Source organism: Ceratotherium simum, chromosome 6 (assembly GCF_057802395.1).
Source record: "Ceratotherium simum simum isolate JZ-2026a chromosome 6, ASM5780239v1, whole genome shotgun sequence".
Taxonomy (NCBI): Eukaryota; Metazoa; Chordata; class Mammalia; order Perissodactyla; family Rhinocerotidae; genus Ceratotherium; species Ceratotherium simum.
The window spans coordinates 41118829-41134890 of NC_141905.1; the positions used below are offsets into that span (position 1 = coordinate 41118829).

General features: G+C 37.7%; 1 protein-coding gene across 5 annotated transcripts in view; it reads right to left on the reverse strand.

The window, feature by feature from the left end:
- BICC1 (BicC family RNA binding protein 1) overlaps nt 1-16062 on the reverse strand; it is a 285588-nt gene that overhangs the window by 20811 nt on the left and 248715 nt on the right. For 4 of the 5 annotated variants that reach the window (XM_087432182.1, XM_004427111.3, XM_087432183.1 and 1 more), the window contains 11 exons: nt 14656-14814; nt 13313-13366; nt 12677-12871; nt 12297-12548; nt 9560-9691; nt 7165-7351; nt 5188-5349; nt 4404-4600; nt 4134-4266; nt 3440-3596; nt 829-994 (listed from right to left, as the gene is read on the reverse strand). In XM_087432182.1, coding sequence (XP_087288308.1) covers nt 829-994; nt 3440-3596; nt 4134-4266; nt 4404-4600; nt 5188-5349; nt 7165-7351; nt 9560-9691; nt 12297-12548; nt 12677-12871; nt 13313-13366; nt 14656-14814 — 1794 coding nt within the window. The remainder of the gene's footprint in view (nt 1-828; nt 995-3439; nt 3597-4133; nt 4267-4403; nt 4601-5187; nt 5350-7164; nt 7352-9559; nt 9692-12296; nt 12549-12676; nt 12872-13312; nt 13367-14655; nt 14815-16062) is intronic. The other variant, XM_087432180.1, reaches the window with a different exon arrangement.

Here is a 16062-nt window from a genome sequence, read left to right on the forward strand (position 1 = left end):
TGACATATCTGTGTCAGCTTCTTTGTTTCTAGGATTTTGCGAAAAATTTTTCCCTTTGTTTTAGAGCTGGGGGGATAGAGATGATAAATGTCTTATTATAAAGTAGGAAAGTCTACTCAGTAATTTTGATACTGAAATCAAATGTTTATAGGAATCTCTAAAAGCATAAAGCATAAAATCCTTATCTTTCATATCATGATCTATATGGAAATCAGATTTCTGAATTTGCTGGTCAATAGTCTATTTTGAGTAATTAGCCTAATACTTTGAAAATGGATACAGAGAAAATCCCTGCTGAAGAAATTGTTTAAAATAATCATAAAAATCTGTGAACCAACATGATCATCAATCATATTTAGCATCTACTTTCAAAAAACTAAAGCTTCAGATTAGTTATTTTTATAACTGTCTAAATGACACCAAACAAATTTATCATCTCCATTTCCTAGATAGAATGATATTACATCTATTTATCCAAGACTATGTCATGAGGCAGTACTTAGAAATAACAGCTCTCACATTTATCTAAAATTTTTTTAAGCAGATGAATAATGTCATTTGCATAAGACCTAGTGACACAGACTGTTTTATGTCATTTTTAATATTATATTTTAAAGAATTCTTCTCACTTAAGTTAAATCCTGCATTTCATTTTTAATGTTTATAGCAAAACCAATTCCTAACTACTGCATATACATTTAAATTAAATTTTGACTAGAGTGCAGAAGGGAAACCTAATTTCTGCTCTGCTGCTAACAGTCACTGAATTTCCATTCCCTAACCCAAGCCCCCTACATTTGGATGACTTTCCCATTTTTTTATCTTTACCTGCATGTTGACATATGATGGCCGTGGGGCAAGGCGGGCTCTTTCAGAATTTTGCTGGGCAGCTGCAGCCCTCTCCGCAGCACGCTCACTCCCCGGAGCCTTCTTGTCAGCCAAAGGGCTCTCTGCAGCGCTCAGTTCAGGATCTGAGAGCAACCTGTCAGTGCTGCTGTGAAATAGAGTTTTGAATTTAACACTCTACTCTTACATACAAATGTACTGAATGCTTCTTTTGTGCCATATTTACTATGTATGTTAACCTTTGTCAACTATTTACATATATACTATTTACATATATTATCTCATTTAATCCTCACAAGATCACAAGCCTGCTATGAGATAGGTAGTATTATTATCCCCATTTTACAGATGAGGGAAGTACCTTGTCCAAGGTCACACCTGTGGTAAATGGTAGAGCTGGAATCTGAAGCCAGGCAGTCTAACTCTATAAGCTGGAGCTGAAACTATTTTATGATATTTATCCACACATAATATATACAGCATATATTGTGTATGGTACACATGGAATTGACATACAGACAAGATGTCTATCAAAGAGTTATCAATGACCCATGCATACAAGTCTAAATGGAGACTGAATCAATCTGAAGGCATGCAGATGATCCAATTCATGTACGTGACATGTGTATGCTACTGCTAACAAATCTGCTATGACAAAGACAGCAGATAAATAAAAAATATTCTCCAACACTTGTTCAGGGTACATGGAAAGAGCATGAAAGTGCTTCTTAAAATGGGGAACAACTGTCTGAATTACAAGAATTGATAATGCTCTATGCATGCGCCTCATGTTCAAATCCAACTGCATGTTAAACTCAAGGAAGAGAAAAATAAGAAAGTGTTAGTCAAAGAGCTGATTTGTTCATTCATTCTTTCTTTTATCATTCACTATTCAGTTGTGCCAGGGGAATTCAGAGGAACTTAGAAAGGGCTATTGGAATACAAAAGGAGGAGCAATGAACTTTGCTTGACAAAAGCTCACAGAGGACATCTGAACAGGAATGAATGGAAGGTTATCTGCAGGTTCACCAGTGCAGAAGGTCAGGAGAACAGCAACTCAGGGGAACAGCATAAGCAAAGGAAAGAAAGCATGTAACGTGGATCACTGGTGGTTTTAAAGCCAGAGTGTGACAAGATCCTACTCGTGCTTTCAAAAAAAAAAAACTACTTGGACAGGGCCAGCCCTGATGGTCTAGTGGTTCAAGTTCTGCACTCTCTGCCTTGGCAGCCAGGGTTTGCTTCCTGGTTGCAGAACCACACCACCCATCTGTCAGTTGCCATGCTGTGGCGGTGGCTCACATAAAGAACTAGACGGACTTACAACTAGATATGCAACCATGCACTGGGAGGCTTTGGGGAGAAGGAAAAAAAAAGGGAAGACTGGCAACAGATGTTAGCTCAGGGCAAATCCTTCGCTGCAAAAAAGCAAAACAAAAACAACAACAACCTGATAATTTTTGTTTAAAGAAAAATTACTGGAACAAAATAAAGGGCTGACTGAGCAGATGAGAGATTGGAGGCAGCGAGACCCTTCTGGAGGTTGCAGCTTAATTCACATGAGAGACGATGATAAGTTCAGAACACACTTAAGGAACACACTTAATGATGAAAGGAATAGGTATATCCTTAAAATGCTTAAATACAGAGAAGAAAGCAAAATCATTTCTCTAACCTATACTAGAGAATGTTAATTTTGGGTATTAGTACCATGTAAAGAAAAACACAGGTAAAGCAGATTTGGATGACATGGGAACGATAATAATTAATCAACCAAAGAGTTTATAAAAGCAAAAGAGATTTTGGTAAGAAAAAGAGGAAATAAGAACATATATACTATATTTGCCTAAAGACACTCTGCTCTGTAAGGATACAACAAGAAAACTAACAAGACAGTAGAGAAAACTGGGTGGATGGAGATGGATGGGAGCAAAACCTTTCAATGTGGAAGTATTCCATTGTTTTGCTTTTTTAAAACATGTGAATAGACTGCCTATTTGAAAAAATAAAATAAATGAAAAAAGAAAATAGAGTAAGGATAACACATTTGTAACTGTGCTATGGTAAGGGAGAGTTATATTAAATACAATATATGTATTTATACTGTAGTTTGTAATAAATAAAATCATGATACTATCAAGTATTTATTACCCAAGTTAGCAATTAACTACCTGGGACACGGGAGCCATAGTTTAAATCAGAAATTCAAAGCCAAATGAAGAAGAATTTACAGCCAGAAAATTTCGAACAGCAAAAATCAGAGAGTAAAAATTGCCCTGCTGATTACTGAAAGCAGAGAGAATGTTAAAGTTTCAGAGCAATATAAACAGTTTAGAGGACCCAGATATAAACCCAACCAGCTAAAGGGGGGAGGGACTATAGAGAAGTTATAAGGGTGAAAATTACCAGATATTATTCCTTAATAAAATTTCTAGAAAGAAAAAGAAGAAATAAGTATAAAGAGAAATGAAAAAACTCATGCCTAATATCAAACTCACTTGAACAAAGAGCATTAACTACTGAGTTTAAAACAAATCTAGCCAGTTACACACTTTCTTTCAAAGGATCAACAGCTTTTAAAGATTAAAATACATACTGTAAATGTGAGTTTTTCGTGCCCTGCAATAGCTCGACTGTCTGCCTCTTGGCACAGGAAACTTTGGAGGCACCCATCATCTGTTTCAAGTCACCAGCATTCCCGGAATGGGAAGGACTTCGAGGCATACCTACTTCAACGAAAGCATCATTACAACCTGCAGGGGAGAAGAGAAAAAGTGAAAATCCAAACATCACCCTACCAACAACAATCACCTGCAATGGAAACGACCAGAATCCAAGTCTAGGAGGACACAGGCAGGACGGTTTTCAGCTGCAAAGAAGACACCTGAAATTCAAGGTGTCTCGAAAACTCAAGATGAAATTTGAAGAGAAGACCCTCATAGTTTTCAATGACTGTTAGAGGTGAAAGGGTTATAAGAGAAATACTCTATTTGAAAAAAAGTTATATCTATACATTTAGTAAATTGATGCTTTCCTGCTACACAATGACATTCACTTTAATTCAGGAAGTTCCAATGTAATGGGACAGTGATTCTATCTGTGGAAAGTACTTTTCAGTTTATCTTGAACCATGTTCTTTGGAAGTTCATTCAAGATGTTGTCTTTCTGCATACTTGAAGCAGGCTGAGTCATAACTGTTTAGCAAAACCAACACGAAATCACTGCACAGACTTTCTACACCCCCATTTATCCAGGTACCAGACCAGGCTGAAGGGCAGAAGGAAAGATACCTTCCGCAGGGCTGGATTTGGGAGATGCCTGCTCAGAGCCAGTTGTCTGTCTGGATGGATCACCGTGATTTGCACTCAGCACTTTTTCTCCAAGTGATGAAGTGGATATTGCACCATATTTTATATTCGGAGACTGAAATAATAATAGAAAATAACATAGAGATATGGTCACAATTCTAAAATTCACTTCAGGTGAAAGATTAAATGCATTCCCAGTGGCTTTTCTTTCCAAACAGCAGAGATCACACTATTCTAACTGAAGGCCATTACCTGTGCATGTCCGTTTAAAGAAGCAGAGATTTTTTTGCCTTCCGTCTGCATACTGTTGATATGGACATCAACAGGAGTCAAGCCAGGAGGGGGAGATGGAGCCGTGTGCCCATAAGTGGGCACTCCAGACAACAAAATATTGGTTAACGTGGCTTGGGCAGTAGATGGAATCATAAGGTGTGGTATAGCAGAAAAACCTATAACAACATTTCATGAAGACAGATATTAGACAGGAAAAAACTCAGAACCAACAAGCATTATTCTATTATTTTCAGTAAAAACAAAAAATGTCCTTTTCATTGCTGCAAATTCAGAAGAGGATTCAATTCTGATACCTCTCTGTACATAGGTCTAACATTACTATAAGAACACAAAAGAATGTTAAAATGGAACAACACTTTAGAGAATATTTAATCCAAGCTCTTCACTGTACAGAGGAGGAATCTAGCTAGCTTTCATGACTACCCAGCAGATTTGCCCAACTGGAACCCACATGTCCTAATCACCAGTGACCTTCATGTGCTTTTGCCACTGCCCTCTACACACCATGCTCTTTTTCCTAATCTGCTTGTCAATTTTAAGATTATATTTTCCTTTTATGGAAAACTCACTGCTTTTTCGTGCTTCATTTTAATTAACTTACACATTAGGGAATTTCTGTTTGGCTGCAGTATGCTTTGCACCATAATTTTTCCCTAAGGAAATGGAACCACTAATAAATTTTCTTTAAAAACTAATAATACCTAAGAATACATGCTTTTGATTGTACTTAAATGATACTGACCTGTGGCACTTGAAGTATTGGCAAGTGAGGGTGCCCACAATGTGGGGCTGGGGGTGCCAGAACTTGGACTTTGCAAAGGACTGACCGAGCTATTAAGAGCATTCAAGAGTGAGTTTGGGGTTGTCGAAGTGTTTAAAGATAAGGTGGTGGGCCCCAAAAGACCTGTAATAAATGAACGTTACGTCAATACACATAAATTCAAGATTTTAAAATACAAATGGCACCAATACTGCCATTTGGAATGTGCATTTGATTGTTTCCAAATAAAAGATATGAATGACAGATTACCTTCTTTCAAATATTCACATGAAATATTGCACAGGATCCAGCTTATCCACAAGCAGATACTGATCAGAAAAGGGGAGATATGTGTGCCCAAAGCAGGACAGCAGTCAGGGTCACCGAGCACTGCAGGCTGCTTTGCATACATTTCAACTAGCCAGGATGAACAAAATTCTGCTCAAGTGGAAACCCATTTTTATTTCTCTGCATAACTCACTTGTCATCTGCTTCAAATAAATTCTTTTCAAACTGCGTACAATTAGCAGTGAATAGGGGAATGTTTTCGTGCAGTGGAATGGCTCCATTTGGCCCATTTGCAGACAGGCCGAGCTGCCTGGAACAGTCCTCAGATACATATACGTGATTTCTTTGTGCTCTATCTCAATGCATATGCAAACTTTTCTTGAAAAAAATTTTTTTTGTTGTTTTTTCGCTTGTTTTAAAGATTTAATGTTTGATTTAAGTAATGAAATTTCCCTTTGGGCATTGAAAATATGTTCTAAAGTAAAATGTGGACTTGTATACAAGTTTCCAGGAATATTTAAAGCATTAAGTATTACAGGATAGGTACAGCCATAAAAATATTTTAAAAATTGAGTAACTTGGAATCTTTACTCACTTTTTTCTCTCTAGTGCAGGAAGAACTCTGTTCCTGCTAAGTTACCTGACTGGCATTTTCAGACTCACATGCATTGCTGTGTTATTATGGCCGTTCAGATCTCCCATGGAAGGGACAACTTCGGGACATTAAGGGCCAAGGGGGAAAAAAATCCGTCTTTACTGTAATGGTGTCTAGGAATGGCTACTTGAAATCTTAATCATATTATAACCATATTATATGTTTTAAAAGCAAGAATAGCTATTAGAAAAAAAATCAAAGACTGCTGAAAGTATTTTTTCTGTCTCAAATCAACATTGAATGAGGCAGAATGATCTGCTAGGGTTATTGCATTAACTTTATAAAAAGGCTACTGAAAAATGTACAAGAAAGTAGCAAACCTAGCATAACTGTTAGATAGCAATGAACTCCAGCCTGTAAGATGCAAACCCACAAATGAGGTGATACACGTCACTGAGACTGTTATGTGGCTCACCCTACTTTCTTAAAGAACTAGAGCACTGAGGTGATGTTGTTCTGTCCTCTTTCTGTTTGTCGCCTTAGATAGAAATACAGGTCCATTTGTTCACCTTGGTGGCTGCAGGCTAGATTTCCTTTCTGTCTGGGTGAGGCAGACCTAACCACCAGGGGTGGGGGTTCTGCTTGCTTCACCTCCCCCTCCCCTCCAATAATACAGATTTGCAATTACTTTTTGAAAAGCAAACTGGATAATCTTTATCTCTAGAGACTGATGGCAATATTGCAAATGCAAGAGAGAACAAACACATAAATTACAGTCAGCCTGCTCACTTCACTCTCAATCGCATTCTTAATTTAGAAGAACAAATACAGCCACTGAAAATAAAACAGTCAGACCTTGATTATTTATGCCAGAATAAGAAGAACCTGGGTAACAGAAATCCACAGAGTCTAACAAAAACAACCCAAAATGGATTGATTCGAGTTTTGTGGCTTTTCACCTGATCTTAGGGCCTGAAGAGAAAAAAAACAGCCTTTAAAGTGTAGCCCCAAAGGGTAGAAAGAAAGGGAACTGGACTCTCCCAGGGACGGAGAAGCTATAATAATAAATTTTATACCTAGACCAGTGAGTCCGAGGCCTGCTGAAGCTAAGATATCCAGGCTGGGACATGCCAAGCCGGCAGGGCACGATGCTGGGGACGGACTGGTTGCTATGGTAACACCACTGCTTTCAAGTCCGAGGAGACATTTCCTTGCTTCATACATATTTAAGGCATTTCGCTCGACACTTTTCACAATCACAGACTATGAAAACACATAATGGGAAAGAAATAAGTGACATGCAGGTAGTCTACAATGAACTGGGGAGGTGGGTGAGAAATGAATACAGTCATAAGAATTCCACTCAGGGAACATATTAATGCTGCTTTAAAATCAACTGTAAATTCTAACCATTTATTTCTTAAGTTTACCCCTTTGGATAAAACCCTAAAATGTCACCATTTATTGGGTGTGTCCTATGTTCCAGGCACTGTGATAGAAGCTGCACATACATTCTAATGCCCATCAAAACCTTATGGGGTGGGAATTATTATTCATATTCAGTAAGGATAAGGGGATTACGCAAGGTCACAGCACAGCTGGGGAGGGGCAGCAAGAGGATTGGAACCCAGGTCCGTCCCTACAGCCCATTCTCATTTACATCCTCTTGTCTTTACATTAAAGCTTTTCCCCCTTTATCTCATCTTTACAAAACAAATCAAACTTGTCACCATATACAGACTGCATAACAACAGTCACTTATGTTTGACATTTACTGTCTACTAGTTAACTAATAGACCTTAAAGTACCACTATTCCTCACTGATGACATATCTATGGCAAAGCTTATGATAAAAAAAGTTTCTAAACAATACATTTTTTTTCCCTCAATGGACTCATCTAGAAAATTGGAAATGTGAACCCAAGGAGGAAAGCCTCCAATGGACAATAAAGAAAATTTGTAGTTGAGAAAGCAGTTAAAGCAGTAGTCAGCATCAGGCCAGCCAGGCATAATTAAACGGCCCTAGGACGCTCAAGGCTTCAGAGTTCTCACTTAACAATCTATTCTCCCCTGATCTCTGCTCATTTCTTACTGAACTCCAGGAATTCTCGTGCCTGTTCATCTTTATATGCACAAGTCCTTGAAAGTCTCTTCTGTCTTTATCTTTTAGTCCTGGTACCTACAGTGACTCTAGTCAACTCAAATTAGTCAAGCATGAAGCTTCACCATACATAAAATTAATGTCCTATTCTCTACCTTTAAACTCATTATATCAAGTTCACTTAGAATCAATGTTATCTTTTCCTTTCAAGTTTTTTTTTTCAAGAAGGCATGATTGTTTTTCTTAAGGTGGACACTGAATACAACGTTATTTACATATTTACAAAATTGTAAATAATACATACTATACATACACCGTTATGCACATATGATAAGATTTATAGTTTAGAAAATAAAAGATATAGTTCATAAAATAAAAAAGGCACAACTGTTTGGTGTTTTACCTACTATAATAAAAAATATACATAAATGTTATAATTTAGTACATGTTATTAGGCAACTGGCTTTCTTTTTTTTTTTCTTGGTGAGGAAGATTGTCCCTGAGCTAACATCTGTGCCCATCTTCCTCTATTTTCTATGTGGGTTACTGCCATAGCATGGCTTGATGAGTGGTGTGTAGGTCCACACCCAGGATCCGAACCCGCAAACCCCGGGCCGCCGAAGTGGGATGCGCAAACCTAACCACTACACCACTGGGCTGGCCCCCCAACTTGCTTTTTTTTATTCAACACCATTCTTGCCCTTTGACTTCTGGTCCAAAGGTTTCTTCAGAGTGTATAAGTAGAAGCAGAATTGCTGGGGGTGGGATATCAGTATGTTCAGTGTGATCAGATGGTCCCAAATTACCCTTCAAAGTGGTTGTGCCAATTTACATGACATTAATGTAGGAACATTCCTCTCTCCTCACATTCTCACTAGCACTAAGTATCATAAGATTTATCCCATTAAATTTTGACTGTACATGTAATACTGAAATTTTGGACATCTTAGAGAAGTTTCAAGAAGGCTGAACTGGGGACACTTCATTATTTAAAATATTTATTAAAGGCAATGGGCATGTATTCTTTAAATCTCCAGGGCTAGCAGAGTGGCTTACAAATAGTAAGTAAACCAAGTATCTTTTGAATTGCATTGGATATGTACACATACATATACACACATAACACAATGTTAATTTAGCCTTATCAACTCTCTGGTAACTTAGTGAAGCTTAAAGTTACCAGATTGCAAATTAACAAAAAAAAAAGTTTCCCTTTCCTTCTTATATATTTATAAAAAATAATGGTCACTAAAAATGGACGCCAAAAACCAACACATATAGAAAGAAACCGATGGTCAATAATGAATGTTGTTACGAGTTTATATTTATCTAAAATAACTCACTATAATATACAATGATATATACTAAACCTTGCTCGGTTGCTTTGGCTTTGGTTTAATACTGATGAAGACATCGAGCTGTTCCATCAACTGAGCAATGAACTGTGGATCGACTTCAATTTCTTCCTTCATATCAAACATCAGCACAAGAGGAAGACAACCCTAGGAAATGTCATAATAGAAAGCGTAGGAGGTAAAAAGTTACCCATTTAAACATCCAATAATTTAACATGCCTACAAATAATGCAATATTTTACAGATTTAAAAAGTAAACCAGGGCCGGCCCCATGGCTTAGCGGTTAAGTGCGCGCACTCCCACTGCTGGCGGCCCGGGTTCGGATCCTGGGTGCGCACCGATGCACTGCTTCTCCAGCCATGCTGAGGCCACGTCCCACATACAGCAACTAGAAGGATGTGCAGCTATGACATACAACAATCTACTGGGGCTTTGGAGGGAAAAAAAATAATAAATAAAATCTTTAAAAAAAAAAAAAAAAAAAGTAAACCAAAGCATAAGAGCTAGATTATATACCTTCATATGGCTTAGAGGGCTGGTGTGGAAATAATGTTGAGGGGCAGAAACTATTTTTTTGGTTGACAAAATTATATGTGTCTTAAGGGTTTGTTTTTGGCCCTGAATTTTTTACCCACTCTCTACCTTGGAAAATTCCTCCATTTTCTGACTTCAGCTTTGTTAGTGATGCCAGAAACTAGATACTCGCCCACATCAAGGGTGCTAATCTTGTGCCCTTGCTCAAAGACTTATAGCGGGGGCTTTTTTTTTTTTTTTTTGGTGAGGAAGATTAGCCCTGAGCTAACCTCTGTTGCCAATCCTCCTCTTTTTCCTGAGGAAGATTGGCCCTGCTAACATCTGTGCCCATCTTCCTCTATTTTATATGTGGGATGCCTGCCACAGCATGGCTTGATAAGCGGTACATATGTCCACATCCCGGATCTGAACCTGCAACCCCAGGCCGCCAATGCAGAGTGCGCAAACTTAACCACTAGGCCACCAGGCCGGCCCCTAGTGGTGGCTTTTTATTGTCTCCTGAATGAAATTGAAACATGTATCAGCATTTAAAGATCTCCACATTTTGGCCCAGCTTTGCTTGTGCAATCACAGGTCTATGTGTCTACATGTGTGCCCCTTCCTCTGGGCTGGACTAGCTCTGGACTATCTTTCAAATGGATTCTATACATTGGCATCTCAACTCATCAAAAGGCTTCTTCACCAACCCAAGTCCTACTTCTCTTCTGATGCAGCTCAAATCTTACCTCCTTCCTGGAGTCAACTGCTATATTGTCCCTTCTTTTAACTATCTCACTTTTTAGCACTGCAGAGTTCTGCACTTGTTTTTTTCTCTGATGCTTTCTTCCTGGTCCCTAATCTACTGAGTATAGGAACCATGTCACATACTTTTTCTGATGCACAGGATACTCATGCTAGCCCATGGACTGCCGGGTTTGTACATAAGTATCAGGAGAAGTTACCATCAAACATACTAGAATTAAAATGAAATTACTACGTTCCATTTCTCTTGCAGAGAAAAGTGACTTTTGTAAGGACATTTCTATTTAAAAAAAGGTAATGGTATGTAAACTATAGGTTAAAGCCTTTTAAATGTATCCCCCCCTCAGTTCTTTCACTATTGTGCAATAATATGTCTCATTGCACACCTGTAGTTTGGACAGGTATGGTCAAAATATAAATATGAATTCATACCTGCACAGAATGCTTGAAAAAATGTCACTGGACTCAAAAATTATATCTACAGAACTTGAAAAGCAGAAAAAAGAAAATATGAAGAGTAATCATACTAATCTTTGAACACGAACATGCTACCTGACTAGCAATATATTAAAAATAGCCTGATAAAGTAACCTTGGCTAAAAAAAAAATCATTCACAACAAAATTAATGTATTAAAATTATGTATTATAATCCTTAATGATTATAACAAGTTCTCATCTGTCAGAGGAATGGAATCAACAATACAAACTTGGATTTTCAGAAAGTTTCTCAAAAGCAAATTCTGCGAGTTAATAATAGCAAAGGCCACACGTGAAGCTTACTGATTCAAATGTCACTAAAGGGCAAGCCGCGACCAGGAGAATGCAGTAGTGTTTTCAGTAAGAATATTTGTGAGTCCACACTATGTCAGTCTACTTTGTTACTACATATCAACCTACACACTGGGTTTTTAAATGAATACAGGAAGGAGAGAAATATTACAAATTATAAACTGGAAGCAGTACAGAATTATATAAACTCTGCTATTTTTCTTCAATGCATGACACTCAAATTCTTTAATAGCATTTTTTAAATTATATCAGATTTATGAAGTGTTCAAATGTTTCATCCTACCAAAATTTAGGGTAAAATTTTAAAGGTGTTTTTACTTTTCTGTTTAAACAGATTTTCTTTGTCCAGTGCAAACTGCAAACTAATCCTACACGTCCTATGAAAATCATCACCTTCTACAAAATACATTATTTCACTGTAACCTCTTCTACATTTAGTCTAAATTAACAACAAAAAAAGACAAGAGTGCAAGGAAAACTTACCAACGTAATGAAATAAAGCCCATGACACACTATGAATCTTACTCTTTTAGTTTATTTCCTTGTACCAAGAAACTTCCTTATTTGACTGGGCTTCCAAAGTGCTTTCATAAATACCACATCAGTATGGTGTGTGCAGCGAAATACACTGTACCCAAAGAGGTAAAAAAAAAAAAAATTTCTAACAGTGATTTCAGTAAACCTACCATGAGATATTGCCTTGCAAGACAGACAGACTCAATGGTGCCCTGGAGGTAGACGGTGGATTTCTTCTGTGGATTACTGGGGTCGGGAAAGTGGATCTGAGCACCCGTTCTTTGCATGATATGTTTGATGTTGCTTCCATTTCGACCCATCATAAAGAGATGATGTTGAGCTGCAATATCCAGTTGCGTGCTCACGGGAATAGCAGATGCCAAGCTCCCAGCAAGATGTTCCAACAGCATGGCAGTCCCTTCCTAGGAGAAAACGGTGGGAGAGAAATAATCCTATAAAGTAACTGTCCACACACTTAACTAAACTTCCTTAAAAAGAAACTTGCATGATTCGTACGCTTACGACGTTCGGAATGCTCTCGATCACTCACCTTCACAGCACTAGTGTTATTCTGAGACCCTCGGACTATCACAGTAGCACCATACATTCGGGAGCGCTGCTTAAATGACACGGAAATGTTGTACGTTTGTGATATGTGCTGGATAGAGGGGGAATTAGGATCGGGAATTGGTTGAAGAATTCCAGCAATTGGTAGCTCAAACATCAGCACCAAAGGAAGCAGCTCCTAAAATGAAATTATGAGAACCCAGAGCAGCTAGTTAAATCATTATACATTTAGAGATGTGGATCATTCATTCACTCTTATCTAAAGACGGAATTTTAGAACATAAATTGTTTTTATTATAGACATAAGCTTGGATAGACTATACAGTTTCTTAAATGAAAGGAGCCTTTTGCAAAACCTGAGAATTTGTAACTTAAACTGCCTGTGGCATTTTTCCTCAGACCTCTTTTTGCTCATTTTAAAATTATCAGAGAAACTGAGTCAGATAAAATTCAGAACATCTCTACGAAACACCTTTAATACATTAAAACAACTTTTGTCACTATATCCTACATACTGAACATACATTTAGTTATAAGTTGATAAATTATGATATTTTACTGCCTTATAATGCAAATGTTCATGACATCGATTTACAGTAGTAAAGTAATAAATAGTTACCCGAATTCTAACTCGGGCAGATTCTACTCCTGCTGGTTGTCCTGCTATAGATACCTGCAAAAATGAGAAAACACAGAGGTAGATTTATTTTAATTGAACCCACATCTGCATTTCCAGTGATCTACATCCTTGCCACTCAAAGTGTTGTCCAGGAAAAAACAGCACTGGCATTACCTGGGAGCTTGTTAAAAATGAAGGATCTCAGGCATCAACCCAGACCTGCTTCATCAGAATTTGCATTTCATTGAGCTCCTCGGGTGATTTGTGTCAACTGATCTACATCACCCCCTGGACTTACCTAACCTCACAACCCCCATGAGGCCATCCGGCCCTGTTTATAATTTCTCTTGTTCACTGCAATTTCTCCCTTTTGTTTAAACTCTTTGCATACTAGATGAATATCAACATGCAATGATGCTGCTGCACTAGGTTTTCAAAATACTAAACTACTTCCATGCTGGCTAAAAAAATGTTGCTCCAACACCCACCTCCAGCCCTCTCCTGGGGTTCCCTGAACTTTCCCATAATGCCACCCTCACCACCATGGCATTAGGGTGAGGGTGTGGGGCTCCAGGACACTGCTCTTATGGGCCGTGCCCATACCACGCCAGTTGTCAAATATTTTGAATACTGCCCATGCTTTTTACCACGGCTTTCTCTCTAGTTCCTTATGTATGTGTCCCACTGTTGCTATTAGTCCCCATAGAAAAAAGACTATAACTCATTCATCTTTGTGGCCAACATAGTTTCTAGTATTGTGATTAGCCTAGAAGAGAGAAAACTTCCAATAACACAAATAATACTACATGTTCTTCAAGTACTGAGAGTGCTTTCACGTGGACAGGTGAGCTCCATTTGTTCCCAAACTCAAGAACTAGAAAAGATGTGTATAAACTAAGGAGTGATATAATTCAGTCAATGTGAGGAAGTCGGGCACTCATGTATGGCCTCTCAGCAGGTGATCTGGTGTAGTCTGGAGGGCCACTTGTGCGATGCTGCAGACAGAATCCTAGCAATGGATGGGTGCTTGGACCAGGCAAGCCTTCAGGGCCTGTCCTAACCTACATGCTCTCTGAGCCTTTCCTTATGGACTTCATTTTACTTTGCCATCACATCCTCCCCTCTCTTCTACCAACCAGCTAGAGATCAAGAGTTTATGGCCCACCTACAACTCATCTCTTTACAAAAGCAGAGCACCTTCAGTCTCCTTGGAGGGGGTCAGACAATCTATACTACATGCCATCTCCATTACTTTTTTGCTGTCATCTCCCAAAAAAGATATGCATACAGAAAATTAAGACTTTACTTTGTCCCATGAAAGTTCATCTGAAAAGACAAAGCACCTGGTTGCTTTTTTCTGCTTGGTTATTCCTGTTAGAATCTGGAAAGTGGATGTGGCATCCTGTTTCTTCCATCACTTTTTTGATATTGTTGCCACCCTTGCCGATTACATGCGAATGTTCTGTGTGTGAAACATCCATCTTCAAGGTGACTCGATTGCTCTATGGGGAAATAATGTATTACTTCTTGATGCACGAAAAAGGAAAGAACAACTCCGTAAAACACTTTTCCCCCAAGGGAACAGTATTAACAAAAAGTGAGCCGGTGGGAGATCTTACAGATTTTTTTTTTTTTTTTGGTGAGGAAGATTGGCCCTGAGCTAATATCTGTTGCCAATCTTCCTCTTTTTGCTTGAGGAAGATTGGCCCTGAGCTAACATCTGTGCCAATCTTCTTCTACTTTATTTGTGGGATGCCACCACAGCATGGCTTGATAAGTGGCATGTAAGTCCGTACCCGGGATCCAAACCCACGAACCTTGGGCAGCTGAAGCAGAGCGTGCAAACTTAACCACTACGCCACTGGGCCGATGCCCAGATTTCTTAATAAGATCATCTTAATCTATAAATGTTCAATTTCTATCTATTTCTCTTTGGCTATAAAAAAGAAATTCTTATTTTAAGCCAAATTTGTCAGAAGAAATAGAAAGATATACTCTTTACCAAGATAATTTTTTGGAAACTAGCCTTTAAATAAAGTCAGGTACAATTACAAATAAATTACTCATTTTTTAATAGACATTATTCATGAAACATTTGACTCACATAACTAAAACCAGATTAAAACAATTACAAGACTGAATATATGTATGTTAGTAGGACTGTTGAACTATGACAGAAAACTAGAAATAAAAATAAAACTCAAAACGGAATAAAAAAGTGTTTATAAGCATTGCTGTCACACCTGTTCTATTACTGTATGTTAAACTTTATAAGGTAGATCTATTATTCTCAGTGGCAGGAAGAAGACAACGGAACAGATCATGAAGCACAGATCTCTAACAGTAAAAGGGCTCAAGAAAACCAATATAAAGTGTGAGATTAGTTATATCAAAGCAAAACGTAAAAATCTAAGACATAATGAACAACAACATTGTGGCCATACTGGAATCCATTTTTTAATTTTGGGAAATTTAGTGTTGTAAAATTATAAAGACTGACATTAAGTCTTTTCTCATTTACAAGACTGATATTGAAATTCTTCAGTCCTTAGAAAGTAAAATTAAAAATTCAAAATACAAGATGTCAAAAATATCAAGTTTTACATCTTCTGAATTCTTAAATTTTTATTTAAATATACCTATTAAATATGTTAATTTTTAAACTTATTCTTTGAGTTTAACCTTTGAAATACAGGAAAAAGATATATCCTTTCTTGGAGAAAATTCTAAAATATTTAATAATTACAAGG